Source organism: Chrysemys picta, chromosome 2, assembly GCF_011386835.1.
Source record: "Chrysemys picta bellii isolate R12L10 chromosome 2, ASM1138683v2, whole genome shotgun sequence".
Lineage (NCBI taxonomy): Eukaryota > Metazoa > Chordata > Testudines > Emydidae > Chrysemys > Chrysemys picta.
In genome coordinates this window covers 137,094,864-137,114,286 of record NC_088792.1, presented here as the reverse complement: position 1 = coordinate 137,114,286, position 19,423 = coordinate 137,094,864, and the positions used below count along the sequence as shown (strand labels likewise).

General features: G+C 41.1%; 1 protein-coding gene across 1 annotated transcript in view; it reads right to left on the bottom strand.

Moving 5' to 3' along the window:
- Positions 1 to 19,423, bottom strand: part of TRIO (trio Rho guanine nucleotide exchange factor) — a 431,915-nt gene that overhangs the window by 157,184 nt on the left and 255,308 nt on the right. Inside the window, 6 exon segments of the mRNA XM_008164380.4 lie at positions 148 to 262; positions 2,745 to 2,894; positions 3,802 to 3,993; positions 7,364 to 7,483; positions 14,317 to 14,483; positions 15,139 to 15,334. Of these exon segments, the coding sequence (XP_008162602.2) occupies positions 148 to 262; positions 2,745 to 2,894; positions 3,802 to 3,993; positions 7,364 to 7,483; positions 14,317 to 14,483; positions 15,139 to 15,334 (940 nt within the window).

The following is a 19,423-nucleotide window of genomic DNA, read 5'->3' as shown; positions in this document are numbered from 1 at the left end:
GTGGTTACCAGCTATTTTAAACCTTCACCAGGGCGATCACTTATTTTCTGTTAAATCTGAAATACTGTATCCTCCCTGGCAGGGGCTCACTCATCTTCTCAGATTTGTTGCAGCACATGAAGGCCAAATTCCTAAAAGAACACTTACTTTTGACTTGTTGTTCAGGAGCTTTGATGTGAGTCATCATCCCTGGCATGTTTACACTATTCCTGTGCAGGTATTTCAGGAAGACATCAGCATTCCTCCGAGCCAGCGTACAAGCCTATGAGAAGATTTGGTAGCATTTGATATTGCTGTGTTTGATGGGGTATTAACAGACACACACACACACACACACACACACACACACTTCTTTTTCTGCTTACTATGTCCTATTCAATACAGAGCAGACAAACAGTTAAAAAGATCACTATTTTCAAAGCAAATAGCAGTTAATCCAGGACTAGGTTATCTGGCACTGCACTCTAAATAGCATTACACGTAATTTATACCTGAAGTTACTTAAAAGTGATCATCTTCTCCATACTTTTATGTGTGGCTCAAGGTACACAGTGTGGATTGTTTTTATGTATTTGGCATTATTATGTAAACCAAGTGCACAACTTTCAGTAATCACCTGGATATTGTAAAAGATCCACCACTAGTTTAAATGGAAAAAATAATTGCTCTGCTGAAATTAAACCGAAAGTACTGAAAGAAGACATGCCCTTTAAAGGTCTTAAAAGCATTCAAACCAAAGAGCAACAAACAGCCAGAATCTAGTTGCATTGCCAAGACCCAGCATAGCTGTCTTCCTAACCTGAACTTCTGAATATATACCAAATACTATATATAGGCCTGGTGTCTTTTGTTTGTAATGAAGTGGAACATCAAAATACTACTTTAAAAGGTTAGGTGAAGACACCACAATTATGACCAATGACAAAATCACTGAGACAGTAATTTATCAGATCATATTCTCGTAACTGCCCAAAAGTTCAGACATTTGCAACTGAGAGATCCATTTGACACTGCCCCTACAGTTATACTAAAATTAATGTTTTCACTGGTGTTTGCACCTCGGTATCAAACACTAAGAGGCTTTCAAAGGTTTCAGTGAGGCGTTAAGTCTTTCCAGAAATTTTAGAAGTAGTCCGTATGAATAGCAGTCCACTATTATTGCTTATTAGTTATACTGAGAGTCTATCTTTAATCTGTCCAGGAATGATGAACATATGTATCCCAGCAATCTTCAGCTGCTTGTTTAGCCAATTTCCTTATCCTTAATCTAAAAGACTGGGTCAGCCAAGCGGGCTAAATACAAGGCACTGACCTCCCAAACTGCTTCTTAATTCCTCTAGTTGCTGTCTTAGGTCTGGTCTATACTACCCGCCTGAATCGGTGGGTAGAAATCGACCTCTTGGGGATCGATTTATCGCGTCCCGTCGGGACGCGACAATCGATCCCCGAATCGGCGCTCTAACTCCACCAGCGGAGGTGGGAGTAAGCGCCGCCGACAAAAAGCGGCAGAAGTCGATTTTGCCGCCGTCCTCACAACGGGGTAAGTCGGCTGCAATACGTCGAATTCAGCTACGCTATTCACGTAGCTGAATTTGCGTATCTTAAATCGACTCCCCGCTGTAGTGTAGATGTACCCTTAGCTCAGTCCCAACTGTGGATCAGTAGCAGCTGGGTTCAGTGCTACAATGCAACACTAGATTTATTTATGACCAGATGGGGGTAGAGAATGGAAGTGATAAAAGCTACTATTAAGAGCTCCTTTATTCTGATTTGTCAATGGACACTACTCTAACACAACACCACAGGATGGACATTCTGTATATTTACTGACCATATAGTATTTTCCATGCAGTCACATGTCCTACAGGTAGAGGCTATCACAATTATTTTCAAGTGCCACTGACATATTGCCACTGCTAAGTCACCTTGCTAATCAGCAAAAATTGAATACAAGTTGCCCAATACTACTGCCTCATCTTTTCTTCAGCTTGCTGTTGTGTTGAATTTCTTGTACTATATTTTAAGATTTTCTTATTTCTCTGGAAAACAGCAGCCTTCACCCCCTGCCCCCCCCCTTGTCTCCTTCTCCTGATAGTCTCTCCCCACTCTACTTCTGCTACCCTTTCCCCTTCCAAACTGGCTCTCCTCTTCCTAAGTGATTTTTTTATTTACAATTTGGTTACAATTCTACTCTTAAAATAAAGGTAGTGGTTCAGATTTTGTAACAGTAATACTCAAAGACATGGTGGCACTACAGCGTTTTGGAGCTTTCCTGTAGTGTAGAATAGTATTTTGTTTTTAAGAGCCATTATAAAATACTACAGAAAAAGAAGCACAGAATCAGGTTTCCCCACTGTAGCTCTAGCGCTGCTGGAAGCTGCTTTGAGTCACTGGGAGCCACTGTACGCTGAAAGAAGCGGATGTTGCTTCTTTTAAAGAAGTGTCTTTCAAGTGTTCTGGGAAGTGGTGGCTGCTGAAAAGAGTGAGTCCCAATCGCACATCTATCACGGTGGGATGCCCGATTCTCTGAGCTATCTGCTGAAGTTGAACTGGAAAGGTATTTATATGAACTGGCAATGTTCTAATCACCACAAGAAACAGTCATATGCCATTTCCTGTGTAATCACCATTCAGGAGCTCACAAAGCCATACACCTGTCACTGGGTTTTACAGGTCCATTTGAGATATATGAAGTAGAGGATGTAACTGCATGCCTCCCAACATGTAACCAACAATATCTTTACCTTCAGGAACGCTTCTTTTTGTTCAAGGTGCTTGCTTATCATAGGGGTCACGTGATCTGTTTCAGAGTTGGGACCCAGTTTGTCTGCTCCCCCACACCAGTCTTCTTCCCGTTTATATTCCTGCTCCAGACTCTCCAGCACACTGCACACCTACCAGCCAAAAGGAGAAAATATCCCTAGTATTTCAGTTGAACAACACTGTGAAGTAGTTTGAGCCAGGAGACTTGAAACCAAGAACCCTAGACATCTAATCCCAGCTCTGACATAGATGCTGACTATGTCTTTAATTTATCTGTTTTCCATCCCTTCTCTCTAAAATAGGGAAACTGCCATCACCTTCTGCCCAGGACGTGATGTGGATTAAAACTCATGAAACACTTTGAAGATGAAAAGTAAGATATGGGTGATAACATACCAGTTATTTATGATGATAGGATTTGAATCAAGCTATGGTCAGAAGTGCTTTCTTACATGAGAGGACATCTGCACATATGATACTTTCCCTGGGCAAGGCCCTTTCCAGAAACTGAAAATCCAAATTAATCAATTACCTAATCCTGATTTGAAACACGGGGGAAAGAAAAAAAGCTCAAAAAGAGCAGATGGGGATTTAAGATGTAGCTGACTTATCACTAAAGACAAAATCTAATACCAGAGGAACATTTTAGAGGAAATCCTATATGAATGTTATTAATAACATGAATAATTTGTAACTAAGCATTTTACAAACATACTTTGTTTTATCAATTATAATGTGTGGTTTTTGCTTTCTGCTCAATATAGAAAATACAACTTCACTGACTGTACTGCAATTTGGTTACAGTCAGTTTCATTTTTCTAGGCCTCAGTTAATATAATACTGTCAGCGTTTCCAAGACAGCATGGGAAGTTCTAAATAAAAATTGTAAAATACCAACGTTTCTGCTAATATCAGCTTTATAAACTTGAGCTCTAAAGCTAATTAACTCTGCCACTTGAGCCAAAGGTAATTTTATAATAAAATACCACAAATCCCTTTATTATTCTGCAAGGCATGGGTCTTCAAGAGTTCCTATACCTGCTCTGATGTTTTATAGAAGGCAACGGAAGCATTCACAAGTTTGAGGCGGTCCTCCATCTTGAGCATCAGCTGCTGCCAATGAGAAGCAACTTTCTCAGCGCAGTCCCTGATCATATCCATATCATAATGATTAGCCTGCAGCATCGCCTCTGCTTTCTGCTGCACCTGCAGTGCACTTTGATGTGTTTTCTGATAAGAAGTTGAAATAAAAATATTGAATTGCATAACATTTAAATGCATTTGCTTTAAATCCATTTTTCATTTTCTTATTTACAATGATATTTTCTACACACGTATATCAGACAAAGGAAATAAAGGGCTAGCAGTAGGTTGCAGCATAACTTTTTCTAGGCAAACAAATATGAAGTAAATGCAACAGAGATTTATCATCAATTGACAGTGACTATCAATCTACAAGTGCAGCAACTGCACAGCAACAGATTATGCAAGCCATACAATGCTCACCAAGTTACAGTACATAACCTGATTATAATTATGGCTTTCAGGTTTGTTTTCTCTTTGGATTTGGAGGGGAAAGGTGGATAAAATGGAATGTTCTGGGTCCAGATACTCCAGGGGGAGAACGGGGACTGAACCTCAAAGAATAAGTAATTGAATCAACTGATTGGATACAATACTACTGTACTATAAAATAATATTGAGTAAGGTCTCTTATGAAAGCTGGTGACACACTGGTGATTACTATCATTGTGAAATGTATATACTAACAATATATAAGGAATATTCACTGATATTATGCTTTAAAGTCTGTAACCAAACAAAGGGAGAAATGGGTTCTCTCCCAGACAGGGGGGAAGGCAGCCTTCTACATATCTCCACTGTAAATTAAGCATTGTGGAATCAAAACAACAGATGCTCCTTTTACATACGAATCAAGAGGGAGATGGGAAGAACAGCACAAGTCTAAACACCAGGGTACATCCTGAGTCTGGGGACAAAACAGTGAGTTTTGGAAATATGTAAGGGGATGCAAAAAGCCTTTTCATTTTTTGTCCCCGACTCTAAGGGGACGATCGGGTACAGTACCCTTTGAGCCTATGAAAGTTGATGTATGTAAGGAAATTGCTCAGGCAATGATTGTAACTGGCTAGAATTAACTTTTAGTCACAAGAAAGAGCATTTTATTTGTAACCTTTCCCCTCTCTTTCACTCTTACTTCTAATCACTTAATTCTTCTTTCACTAGGTTCCTCGATAATAAACATATTCTTGTTTTATTAAAAAAGCATCTCAAGTGTAGGTCTTCAGCCAACTACCAGGCTGTTTGTTGTCTCTTTGGAGGCAGCAAACTCGATAACTTCTGTGAGGGTTCAATGAGAGGGACTGGACGCTGCAGGGGCAACTTGGCTCTGGAAGGGCTGTTGGTGTCACCCTGCAAGGGCTGGAGCCAGGTTGAGGCCACTGTGCAGTGAGCTGGCTGCTGGTTTCAGGGCTCTGGGGCAAAGCTACACAGCACAAAGGTTACAGGACAGGCAGTGACACAACCTCTTATTGATCTGGGTGAAACCCAAAGCATCACAGCTTGATTACTGGAGATCAGAATTATTCTCTTCATACAAACTTTCTTGCAGTCCATTTCACATTTATGTGGAGTGAAAATGGATAGAACAAGTATCCAGGGGGATGTGAAATGAGTCAGCTAATTGATTATTTGTTAATGATAATACTGAACATTTTGTCCCCCAGCAAAAACATATACCTGTTTGTAATCTGGAAGCCCTATGTATAAGAAGTTTGATTATATGCAAGTGCACTGTGGTCCAGAAAATATTCAAATTAAAATTCATCATCATTTATCCCTACATGGATAAATACCCATAGCTCAGGAGTGTTATACTCAATACCAAAGCTTTCAAGCATGAGGGGACACACACTGCAAACTGTAAACATAGATGGGAAACAGAAAACTCCACAAAAAGACAGCAAAACAGAAGGTATTTACTGTAAAATGGAGTTCTTCTGAAAACAAAAAAGCTAATCAATCACCAGAGACACAATTTTAGTGTTCAGCAAAAGTAAAATACCGAACAAAATTTTACACACTATCCCCCAAAATAGTGCGTTAAAATTTGTGCCAAAATAGTGCATTAAAATTTGTCTTTATTTTTTTGTCCAATTTTATACTGAAAGGATGGACAGGATTAACACTAACATACTAATAATGAAAGCTCAGTTAGGAAGGCCTCGTAAAGATCAAATTAAAATATTAACAAAACCTACTAATTTATACATACAATACACTGAAGTTATGAGACCATGTTAGGACAACTTTTATCTTATTTGTAATGATGCAATTTGTGTATAATCCCCCTTTGTAACCAATTCATCATCTATTATATTAGCTTAGTTGTAAAACCTAAAAAACTACAGCATCCTATTCTAAATCACTGTTTGCAATAGTCTTTTGTTTGATTAAATCTGTCTCAGCCATTTTGTAAATACACAATTTAAATATTTATATAAAGTGAACTGCCACTGCCCTTGACTTATTAAAAGCACTGCACTGACACAAAGCAGAATCACGACTGTCAGAATCCCTGCTACCCAAAACTCCCTTTCCTAGGAACTGTCCTCACCTCCCTTCGTCTATTCACCCCAAACGTACACACTCATGTTATTAACCTTTTCGTTGTTGCCCAAGTGGTGAGAGATCTATCTAGAAGGTACATATGGATTTAATCTATTCCTCATGTTGCTTTATAAGAGAGGTGGGCAAACTATGGCCCACAGGCCACATCCGACCCACTGGACCCTCCTGGCTGGTCCCTGAGCTCCTGCCCCGGGAGGCTCGCCCCTGGCCCCTCCCCTGCAGCCTCAGTTCGCCGCACTGCCGGCGCAATGCTCTGGGTGGCCGGGCAGCACAGCTGCAGAGCCTGGCCTGACCTGGTGCTCTGTGCTGCGCGGTGGCGTGGCTGGCTCCAGCCGGGCTGTGCGGCTGTAGTGCCACCAGCCACTCCAGGCAGCGTGGTAAAGGAGCAGGGGGGGTTGGATAGAGGGCAGGGGAGTTCAGGGTGGTGGTCAGGGGGCAGGAATGTGGATGGGGCGGGGCAGTCAGAGGGTGGGGAACGGGTGCAGGGGTCCCGGGGTGCAGTCAGGAAGGGGGGGGAGGGGTTGGATGGGGCAGCAGGGGGCAGTCAGGGCAAGAGTTCAGGGGGCGGTCAGGGAGAAGGGGTGGTTGGATGGGGAAGGGGTGCCGGGGAGGGGGGGCAGTCAGCAATGAGAGGAGGGGTTGGATGGGGCGGTGGGGGCAGTCAGGGATGGGGGTTCCAGGGACGATCAAGGGACAGGGAGCGGGGGGTAGATGGGGCAGGGGTCTGGGGGGGGAGCATCAGGGGGCAAGAAGGGGGCAGGGGCTGGGCCACGCCTGGCTGTTTGGGGAGGCACAGCCTCCCCTTACTGGCCCTCCATACAATTTCCGAAACCCGATGTGTCCCTCAGGCCAAAAAGTTTGCCCGCCCCTGCTTTATAATGATTGCCATGAACTATATCATAAGAGCCCATCTTATTGGAGAATGGCATGAACACCACACTTTTTATACCTCTATAGCATGCTGGAACTGCTCGTGTTCCCTTTGCAGCTGTTCTGCCTCCTGCAGGGAGCTAGCCGTGATAAGCCCTGCATTTAACATAGACTCCCCATTTCGGATCCAGCCCAGCACCTGAAACAGAACACAAGACAGCACAATTTAGAAGTCCTCCTCTGATCAGCAAGAAAGGCTCCATTTCTATTATTACACAAAAGTAAGTTATTTGCAATTAACACTACTTAAGGAAACAAGACTTGTTCCACAACATAATACCTTTGCCAGTGCCTGGAAAAGAACACTAGGTGAAATTACAGATCCGATTTATAACAGCTAACACATTAATTTAGCTGTCATGTTTCAGATCAAGAATTTGAACTGTGAGCATAAGGCTTAGTAACTGTACATTTATGACTATATGCACATACAAATGCTAAGATAATGACCACTTTTTTTTTTTTTTTTTTTTTTTTAATTCTTGGTTGTCAAACTCAGATTTGAGCTACTCTTAAGTCATCCATTAAGTCTTTTACTGGGGAATGAAGCAGTAAGTAGAACATATTGAGGCAATCTATGGGACTAATGTTAATGCATGTTTTGGGCTACTCTCTCCCTTCTGACTTTTGAATGCTCATGTGTGAGTAGTTCTGCTCTCCCACCAAGTGTGAATCCCACTGTCTGACACTCACAAGAATAGAATCCCATTTGGTTCCCAGTGCAATACAAAAGTGGTAGCACCCATACACAGTAGCGGGTTTAAAACACAAAAAAGTCAAGTAACTGGTTAGGGTGTTGCAGAACCACAGTAACTCGGAGTTGGATCTCCCGCTCCAGCAGGGGGAACAGCGCCAAGCCTAGTTCTCCCTCTGACAGCTCAGGAAGTTACAAACAGTAAGACCTCTCTTGACACATGCATGCATACGAACTTATGTTCTGTTTATATTATGTCACTTCCCCCTCTCACGCTGTCAAAAATGTCACCATATTTATATGACTACCTGCCAATACCTAGTTCTACAGTTAATCACTTAAAGGTGGAGTTGTCATGATACACTGAAAGCATGTCAGGGACGGGAAACCAGAAAGGAAGTTAAAGAAATTAAACATTCTATATAGTCTCAAAGAGAAAAGGGTTAATGTAGAAAAACATAGAAATGCAGAGTTAAGGTACCTCAAACAACTACAACTCTGTTCTCATGCTCCCACCAACCTGCCTACCCTACTGTAAGGTATCTGTACTCAGAACAAGCTTCACAGCTCCAGTAACTGACCTTTAGTGTTGCACTTTTTGCAGGTTTGGCCAGGAATATCTTAAATCAAGGTATTTTGGGGGTTCACTTATAGATTTTAACAAGTCTGCAGCTGTGGGGTATATGTAGCAAGAAGTATTATCCTAATAGGAAATGTATATGGGGCTTATGATATCTGCAGCCACAGAAAATCTAATGAATGTATATTTGAGAAGTTAAAATGGTGGTGAATTCCCCAACATTTGTCATAAATCAACTTGCCAGGAAGACTGGAGTGAGAATTGTATAGGTTTCGAAGACAGATAGTTAGTACTGATGTATTGTCAAGTTAAGTGCCATGGAGGATGAATCTATTCATGTAGATGGGGCAACTGTTAGCATGCAGAGCATAATACAGCAAAGAATTGTGCTGGTCATACTGTCAAAGTTTAACTGCATATGGGCATCATCTCCTCTCAGCTATTATTAACAGTTCTCCACATCACAGTTTCTAAACAAGGAGGATGGTCATTTAGATCCACAAAAAGCTTCTTCCAGCTGCATTTCATATTAGATCGTTTCTCCTTTCCCCAGTTCAAGGAAACTGCTAGCTTGTTCTCTCCCTCATTAATATTTCTCATCTTCTATGACAGGAAGGCATATGATGGTCTCATAAGGTGCAGTGGAACAGAGCTAAGGTGCAATTCCACTCCTTGTTATTTTATACATTTGACCTGGATAACTAACTACACTGGCCTACGATCTATTGGTTTATGCTACTTTAATGGACATAAAAAGAAATGTAGTTATTTCCTTAAGTTTTTTTTGAAAGTCTTAAGAATTCATCTGGTAAACTTTGGTGTTTGTTCTTGGTTTCTCGAGCTAGAATGTATTTCAGTCTATATTTGTGAAGTATTACTATGGTATAATGTCAACACAGGAGCTTTTGAATGGCTCAGAGCTGAATGGGGGCCTCACAAACCCTGCAGGAGCCCACTTCTATGATTGGGACATATGTTAAACCCCATAATCTCTGGTGGCCCCACTACAGATATCAGGAAGTCAATGGATATAACAAACACGATCAGAACACAGATTTTCAAATATATATTTTTTTTAAATCTCAGTTAAAATTTAACAATCAACTTTCTGAAAATAGCGTTAAGACTCGAGTGTTAACACTGAGAAACAAGCAAGTTTTGTAAAGGTTAAATTGAGTTTCATGAGGCAAAAACTGTTAGATTACTTATGGAACAAGCGCAATACCCTTATTTTTCAAGCCAATGTCTGATGTGTGTTGCATCCAGTTTACCTTTCACTTCCCCCAAAAATTCTCTTCTAGCCAGACACCACACATCTCTGGAGTTCAAGTCAAGCTCTATTAGTCCCTACATCTGAAGCAATCTCTCTTCTTGCACACCAAGCATCCTGAGTTCCCTCCAAGTCCTACCTCAAACCCCTTCTTCTATACCACTCTCTGCTACTATCTACTCTTGCCCTACCCAATTCTATTAGGCATCTTAATTTAGCAAGCAAAACTTTTATGTGATGTATTAAAGCCTCTGTTCCTCTTTTAGCCCTTCCCCTACCTCCTCATTTTCCATTATCTTTCTAGCTTGTGGTTTTATCTACCTTTTTTTTTTGGAAAATTTTTTACCACTGTTGTCAGAAATAAAAACAGCTGCACCAGTGATAGGCACCAGCAGCCATAGGTGTTTTTATCACCATGTCCATTTGTTGTGCTCAGAGCAGGGATGGACAACTCCGATCAAAATATAAGTAGTTGCAAGAGCCTCATCTTCACAATGCTCCCACCATTGTTGCTATCACTGGTGGAGTTGAGGGACAATTGTGGCAACTAAACCCAGTACAGGCATGGCTTATTTGTTTCCATTAGATGGTAAATAGCTTGAGCTATGGACCCCTTTTTCTTTGCAGGGCACCATGCCACGCTGCTGCGATACGTAAATGAATCATGAAAAAAAGTCAGCAGTAGCAGCAGTTTTGACAGTTAGTGGGGGAGTCAAAATGATGACTAAACTGAAAAGCTGGTTACAATCTTAGCTCTGGAGAGAGAGTGTCTCTCCATAACGTAATGGATGCTTATGCCCAGTTCAACAACAGTAAATTGGGCAGGAAATCACAGTAATTTAACCCTGGAAACCATGTGTTCAGGGCTTCCGGCAACAAAATACAAACAGAACAGTCTGAAAAGGAGGTTTACTATGTCATGTTACTCTCAGATAGTGCACGGGCTGTGACCTGCTGAGTTACAAAGCTTTTTCCAGTTCAGAGGAAACAGCAAGTGGTCCTGCTTCCTGGCTTAAAACGCCCCCAAAAAACTCATGTATTTGTATTAAGGTAATAAAAGTCAGAAGAAATAAAAGTTACCAGTCCCAAAACACTTCAAAGGGTGTTAGTAGAATTCTAAGGAGACCACACAAATACAAAGTATCAGATCATGTTTTTAGATTCAGACACTTTTCAGTCTCAAGATGAGAGAAGCATTTTTAGATTATATGGATAAGGAGCGATGAACTTACAAATTAAGTGTTTAAGATATACATGCACCCTCTCAGTTATGTGTTTAAATAAGTATTTATATTAAACACAGTTTATGAACTTATTTGAAAATTCAGAGTAGCAGCCGTGTTAGTCTGTATCCGCAAAAAGAAGAACAGGAGGACTTGTGGCACCTTAGAGACTAACAAATTTATTAGAGCATAAGCTTTCGTGGACTACAGCCCACTTCTTCGGATGCATATAGAATGGAACATATATTGAGGAGATATATATACACACATACAGAGAGCATAAACAGGTGGGAGTTGTCTTACCACCTCTGAGAGGCCAATTAATTAAGAGAAAAAAAACTTTTGAAGTGATAATCAAGCTAGAGGCTAGCTTGATTATCACTTCAAAAGTTTTTTTTCTCTTAATTAATTGGCCTCTCAGAGGTGGTAAGACAACTCCCACCTGTTTATGCTCTCTGTATGTGTGTATATATATATCTCCTCAATATATGTTCCATTCTATATGCATCCGAAGAAGTGGGCTGTAGTCCACGAAAGCTTATGCTCTAATAAATTTGTTAGTCTCTAAGGTGCCACAAGTCCTCCTGTTCTTCTTTTTTTGAAAATTCAAACACCTTTGAAAAATGTGACAGGTCAAGAATGACAGTATTAGAGTTAATATAAAACTCTAGACAGATAGAGATGGGTTCTTAATTGTTGATATTAAGGTATCACCTCGAGACAAGCATAATGGGGCCCTGATTTCTGTTATGACCTATACTAACCATAAGAGAGACTTGCCTTGAAAAACTTACAATCTAAATATTCTTTATAGGTTGCACACTTTCATGTGAACATTCATAAATCTGAAGGGACAAAAAAAAAAAAAAAAAGAAACATAGAAAGATGCTCTGTAAACAACCTATCTCCTGGGTGCATGAATATTACTGTTTTGTGACTAGGCAGTATGAACAATACTATCTTGGCAAGTGTTTTTTATTTACAACACTCGAAATATGCTCTAGTTCTAAAGGGCCTGATCCAACTGCCTTTTAAGTCAGCTAAAAGATTCCCACAAACTTACTTCAAGAAGAAGAGGGGTCCAATCTCAGCAATTAACATCTATATAAGAGGCTTATGCTAAATGTTTTCAGTACTTTGGTTTTCAATGCCCACTTTAGCTAGGATTACTAATCACTCAGAAAAAAGAAAAGTCACGCAGCGTTTACAGAATAAATCCTGAAAACACATCTTAAGCGTGACACAGACATTTGTCAGCAGTATACCTCTGTCAACTGCTGTAGGACATGTGATCAGCAACACACGTCAATGCAATTTTCAACTGCTCCTCCTCTCTCGCTCCCTGGTCCCCCAGCTCTCATACACAAATGCAGGTGACAGGACAGTGTACGCTGTAGTAAGAATTACGTATGTGATTAAACCGTAAATGTAGTATGCCATGGAATATGAACCAAGTACTGCATCCTATATTCTAAAATGAGATTGTTTCAACCTCACTGGAAAGGGAGGAGTAATGCAGCTGATAATACCATTCTGGTCCATCAGCATTTCATAAAGAAAAGATCCTGTCTCAGCTGGTAAGTGAATCTCTGCAATCAAGAGTATATTGTGCAGGTTGGACATCATAACCAATTGGCACTTTCCTTTCATCCTCACAAGACTGCATGTAATAAATAACAGAAGGCCGTCTAAGGTAAATCATTGTAAAATCTCTTCCACCTCATTCCTCTTACATTAAAATAGTAGTTTACTTTCTGTAATCATTCTAACAAGCACGGCCTAGAGTGTATCAGTCTGCATGCTGGCCAACTATAAACATTTAGAGCAGGGGTAGGCAACCTATGGCACGCGTGCCGAAGGCGGCACGCGAGCTGATTTTCAGTGGCACTCTCACTGCTCGGGTCCTCGCCACTGGTTCAGGGGACACTGCATTTTAATTTAATTTTAAATGAAGCTTCTTAAACATTTTAAAAACCTTACTTTACATACAACAATCGTTTAGTTACATATTATAGACGTATGGAAAGAGACCTTCTAAAAATATTAAAATGTATGACCGGCACGCAAAACCTTAAATTAGCGTGAATAAATGAAGACTCGGCACACCACTTCTGAAAGGTTGCCGACCCCTGATTTAGATACTTCAAGTGACATTAAAATAGGGTGGTCACATACTTCACAGCTTCTGCAGGCTGAGCTTGCACATCAGGGGCTCCTTGCACTCCTTCATTCCCTTTCACAAGTTCCCAGGGGGGAGGGGGAGCTTCCATCCTCCCCCTCTACTTCAGGGTTCCCTACAACCCACCTCAACCCCTTCCCTCATGCCAGGGGCTCTTTATGCCCCCCGCTCTCTCCTATTCTCTGTGCGCAGACCCCCCCCCCATTCCCAGGTTCCCCAGTCTTCCATCACCCAGGTCCCCCCATTGCCTTCCTGTCTGGGAGTAAGACATTCAGGGTGCCAACATTTTAAACTCTATTTGGACAATGGATAGAGCTCAGATGGGGACTGCCATTACGCTGAAAGGTGCTAATAGGAGCTAGAAGACGTTCATGGCTGTCATCAACCAGATCTTAGATCTATGGACAATTAGAGCTGGCTGAAGCTGCTGGCTCCGTTCACCAGGTGCAAGGGCTCTGTGTGCCCCTTTTCCCCCTTCTGGCTTTCCTAATTTCACCAAAATCAATAGAGTTCTGGCCACCAATATCTAAAACCATCTCCATAATTTTGGATTTGTCTACACGCAGCATTCCATGAAAGACAGAGAGATGCCATCAAGTTGAGTGAAAGGCCTCACTTCGCTCAGCCAATCCGATGTGCCCTGCTGTTACGCATTATCCCTCCTTACTGGTAGGTGCTGCAAGCAGGGCACCCGAGCTACTCGCACTGCAGAGCTCAGGGAAGATTTCAAAGGATTTTTTACTGTCTGCTACAGGGAAGATACAAAAATGGACTGAACAGTCTAACTGCTCTTCAGACAGCATTGTTCCATGGCAAACTATAATTGTTAACAACAATTAAACTGGTATTATCCGCTTTGAGAGTTGAGTGTGCTAGATGCTTAATTCTCAGGCCAAAAACCTGCAAGAAGAAGAAGTTAAAACACTTTTTTCTTACAACATAGTTATCTTATTTGCATACATATGTCTATATATGGAACATATACACACACCTACTCACAACGCACAGAACATATTTAGTTCATACCTGTTTGACTTCAGCCTGCAGGTGGCGCAGCTGTACACACTGTTCTAAGTGTTTCCGATGCTGTTCCGCTGCTGAGTCCAGCTCCTGTTGTTTCTCATGAAGAAATTCCAGCAGATCCTGAACACGAGTTGCCATATCTACATCTCTGTCACAAAGCAGCTCCACACCTGTGGAGACCCATTAATTTGAAACATACCTGGATCTAATTTCCAGGGGAGTTACATATTATAGTTATTATATACCAACCATTTTCATTTCAGTAAAATATACTTAAATCTCGAAGAATTTGATTAAGGAACTTAAACATTATTTCCAGGTGTTTTACAATGAGCAAGTGGATGCTCAACATTATCTTGGGAAAAATCCTTAAAGTCTATAATGATATCTTGTGAAGGATTAAATGCAGCAGGATATTGCAAAGAAAATCAAGTGAAAAGGATTAAGAAACTAAAATATGAATTGCTTTTACTTGTAAAGTCAATGCATAATTTACAGACATGACTGATCTCAAAATCAATTCCGTGTACTATTAATTCTATTCCTCTTTCAATTTACTTTCACTTCCTACAGCGTTCCCTCCACCCCCACTTTAAACCTGAGCATTTTAATTGTTAGTAGGATCTACTTTATTAGTGCTCAGCATGCTTCATCTAATTTATTTAAATGCTATGGAATTATTTTCAAGAAGCAAAATACATGTCCACTCCCCTCTTGATTGTGATTAATGGGGATCGATGCCACTTTCAGAAGCCCTGTTAGTATCAGTTTGGATAATCCCTCTAAAGATATTAACCGGAATAAGATGGGACAGATCCATCTTACCAGAAGCCTGCACTTCATTGACATACTGCAGCAGATCTTGTCCTTGGTGGATGACATCAAAGGTCAGGTTATTCATGGTCAGGGCTTTGTCTGCATGGTGCTGGAGTCTCTGCTCTGCTATTGTAAGATCTTCAGTGTCGAAGTCGTTCATCTGCTGAGAAAGCTCATCATTCCACGACTCAAGGTCTGAAATTATCTGATACAGAGAAAGGAGAGGATTTTATTGGGATTAATAACTACAACTTGTTCCATTTGTACTAGAGAATCAGATGATCAGGAATTCAAAAAAAAGTTAAAAGAACTATGCTTTCCTCCCCCATCTGTTCTTTCCCCAGCTAACAACTTCATAATATCCATTCAGCAGAACATCTAAGCTACAGACTAACATAACTATTACTGACTTGTATAAACACTGGGCTGTCTGAGCAAGTTTTGGAAGTTATTAGTTTTGTGATGTATGCAGGCAAGAAAATTCTGCTAATTTGGCAGGTAAGGAATTCCTCCTTGAGGTTAGCGCTGGCTCTGTAGGCCAACAGCAGAGCATGCATGTGTGTGTGTGCGCGCGCGCACACATGCACTTTTAATATCAATTTACAAGCACATCACTTTGTAGGGAGCAGAATTATCGTGTTTGTATCCATGGGTAAAAGAAATAAACTTTGGCATAACACCTCAGGTAGGAAATCTATTTGCTTACGCTAAGAGTGGTAAGAAACAACAGTCATATAGCAGCATAGTGTGCCAGTTTAGCCTTCAGCTACACCACTCAGGTGCATTAATAAAATGAACCAATAACACCACACCTTTGTGAGCAGGAACTGTCGGTTTTCTTGAGTGTGTTCCATTACTAGCTAACAAAACTCTTATAGTAGTATATTGAGAATTTTATGAAGAAATACTCAAGTGCAGTAATTATATAACCTATCCAATCAATCTTACATTCTGAAATCTTGCTTTTAAGTGTACCCAAACTTAGTTTATGTATCTCTTGACACAGCTCCAACATCAATTACATGGTATTTTAGCAAACACTATTTTAGTACTTCAAATCAAATGCAAAGTCGTTTTGTTTCTTCACAAGCGAGTATTTTTCCATGTGTCAATTTGAAAATTAGCAGCACTCTTGTAGCTGATACCATCGGGGGGATGTTTACATGACAAGCACTAGAGCAGCACAGCTGCAGCACTGCAACTATGCCGCTGTAGCATAGACACTTACTACAGTGATAGAAGGTTTTTTTCCCCCGTCACTGTAGTAAGCCCATCCCTTCAAGAGGAAGCAGCTAGTTTGACAAAAGAATTCTTCCACTGACAAAGCGCTGTCTACACCATGGCGTAGGTTGGCTTAACTAGGTCGATTTAAGTTTTGGGTGTAGACCAAGCCTAAGGCATAAACAACTATCAGAAACTGCAAACAGTTAATTAAAAAAAACAAAGGCAATTTATACAAAAGTTAGCACAGTATCCCAATAGAATATCTGCAAGCCTCACTGTTGATCAGACTGGATTACTTTCTTGTGATAGGTTAGAAAAAGATAAACAGTCAATGGACTCAAACAAACCTGTTTCATACAGAGAAATCTCAAACACCAAATGATCTGGGGCCTATTATCTATGTTTTACTACAAAACCTTTTTGGACTCCCATGTGTTTCACTGAAAATTGGTACTGGCATGGGAAAAGAATCATCCTACAAACCAATTTGTTGGGACAAGCCCATTCCTAGGGCACTGGGATTTTGGGAGCAAGATAGATGGGCACCAACAGCAGTGAGGAGAGAGAGGTAGAAAACACTGAAAACCAGATAGTCCATCTAAGAGGTGCTCATGCAGTACAACTGGTCACGCACCAGGAGGCGGTGTAAGCTGGGTAGTATGAATGCAGGTCTTGGGGCTGTTGCCTAACTGGCTATGGGAAAAACTGGCACTATTCTAGGGGGTTGTAACATGGTGAGGGGCTCTGACACTGATCTGCCAAGGGGTTACTCAAGATTGAAAAGTTACAAGAACACAGGAAAGCTGCACAAAAATCTTGATTGGTACCCATTGGGTTTATCTGGCCATGTGGGACAAAAAAGCTGATCAGAAAGGATCACAGCTTAAGCAATGGGTAGAAGGGTTATGTGCTTGGATGCATTTTTTCCTCTGGTTATTTTGCTTACTAGACATCATGCAAATTAGCCACTTAAACACACAGTATTTTAAAACTGTAACATAGGCATGTTTTGAGGTATGCCATATTGGATCCCTTAGGGAATGTCCACTCTCAGGATGGCATGCAGACACTGCACACCGAGCTAGCAGAGGTATAAATGGCAGCACAGACAGTGAGCCAGGGCTTTGGTGAGTCGAGTTTCTGGAACAAATTACTAAACCATCAGTTTGTAAGTACCTCCAGGATAACAGGGTCGAATAGCCAACATAAATTTGTCAAGAACAAGTGATGCCAAACGAACTTAATTTCCTTCTTTGACAGGGTTACTGGTCTGGTGGTTAGGGAAAAAGCAGTTGGAGTGATAAAATTTGATTTTAGTGTGGCTTTTGACACAGTCCCACATGACATTCTTATAAACAAACTGGAGAAATCCAGTCTAGATTAAATTACTACAAGGTGGATGCACAACTAGTTGAACGACCATACTCAAAGAGTAGTTATCAATGGTTCGCTGTCCAACTGGTAGGGTGTATCTAGCGGCATCCTGCAGGAATCTGACACGTGTCTGGTACTATTAAACATTTTCATTAATGACAAGGATAATGGAGTTGATGGTATACTCGTAATATTTGCATGATATGACCATGGGAGGGGTTGTTAACACTTCAGAGGTCAGGATTAGAATTCAAAAGGACCTCGAAAAATTGGGAGAATTGGTCTGAATTCAACAAGATGAAATTCAGTGAAGATAAGTGCAAAGTACTTAACTTAGAAAGGAAAAATCAAATGCACAAATACAAACTAGGGAATACGTGGGTAGGTGGTAGTACTGTTGACAAGGATCTGGGGGTTATAGTGGATCACAAAATGAATATAAGTGAACAATGTGATGCAGTTGGAAAAAAGGCAATTATTTTAGGGTGTATTAACTGGATTGTTGTATAAGACAAGGGATGTAAATCGTCCGCTCTCCTCAGCACTGGTGAAGCCTCAGCTAGAATACGGTGTCCAATTCTGGGCACCACCGTTTAGTAAAGATGTGATCAAACGGGAGACAGTCCAGACGAGAGTGAGCCAACAACAATGATAAAAGGTTTACAAAACCTGACGTATGTGGAAAGGATAAAAAAACTGGGCACGTTTAGTCTTGAGAAAAGAAGACTGGGGCCGTGTCTGATAATAGTCTTCAAATATGTTAAGGGGTGTTCTAAAAAGAGGACAGTGATCAACTGTTCTCCATGTCCACTGATGGTAGGACAAGTAGTATTGGGCTTAATCTGCAGCAAGGGAGATTAAGGGCATGTCTTCACTACCCGCCGGATTGGTGGGTTTCAATCGATCTATTGGGGATTGACTTATCGCATCTAGTGAAGACGTAATAAAATCGATCCCCGATGGCTCTGCCGTCGACTCCGGAAATCCACCGCGGCAAGAGGCGGAAGCGGAGTCGACGCGGCAGCGGTTGACTCGCCGCCGTCCTCACAGCCAGGTGTGTCGACCTAAAATACGCAACTTCAGCTACGCTATTCACGTAGCTGAAGTTGCGTATCTTAGGTTGACCTCTCCTCCTCCCTCCCCCGCCCAGTAGTGTAGACCTAGCCTAAGTTAGATATTAGGAGAAACTTTCTAACTATAAGGATAGTTAAGATCTGGAATAAACTTCCAAGGGAGACTGTAGAATCCCCATTGGACAAACACCTGTCAGGAATGGTCTAAGTGCAGGGGGCTGGTCTTGATAACATCTTGAGGTCTCTTCCAGACCTACTTTTCTATGATTCTATAACAGTACCCATGGATTTAAATATTGCAGAATTGTGCTATTGCTTGAGAAATCAAGTAGTTTATTTTCACTATCAAAGCTAAGTAAAACAGTAACCACCACAAACAGTTAACAGAGCTGAGTGCCAACGTAGTGACAGTCAAGTTTGAGCATTACTTTCTGTTTAAAAACGGACTACTCTAAGCGCTTTAAAATCCTCATGCTGCCTCTGATTGGCTTGAAATTTGTTGTGCCTCATGGTGGATACTGGGTAATATCAGTGGTCCAAATATGGGATCATTTGAGCAAAGACTTCCAAAATACAGCCTCCCCTTGCCACAGCATTTTAGAAAGTCATCTAAGGGTTTGTCT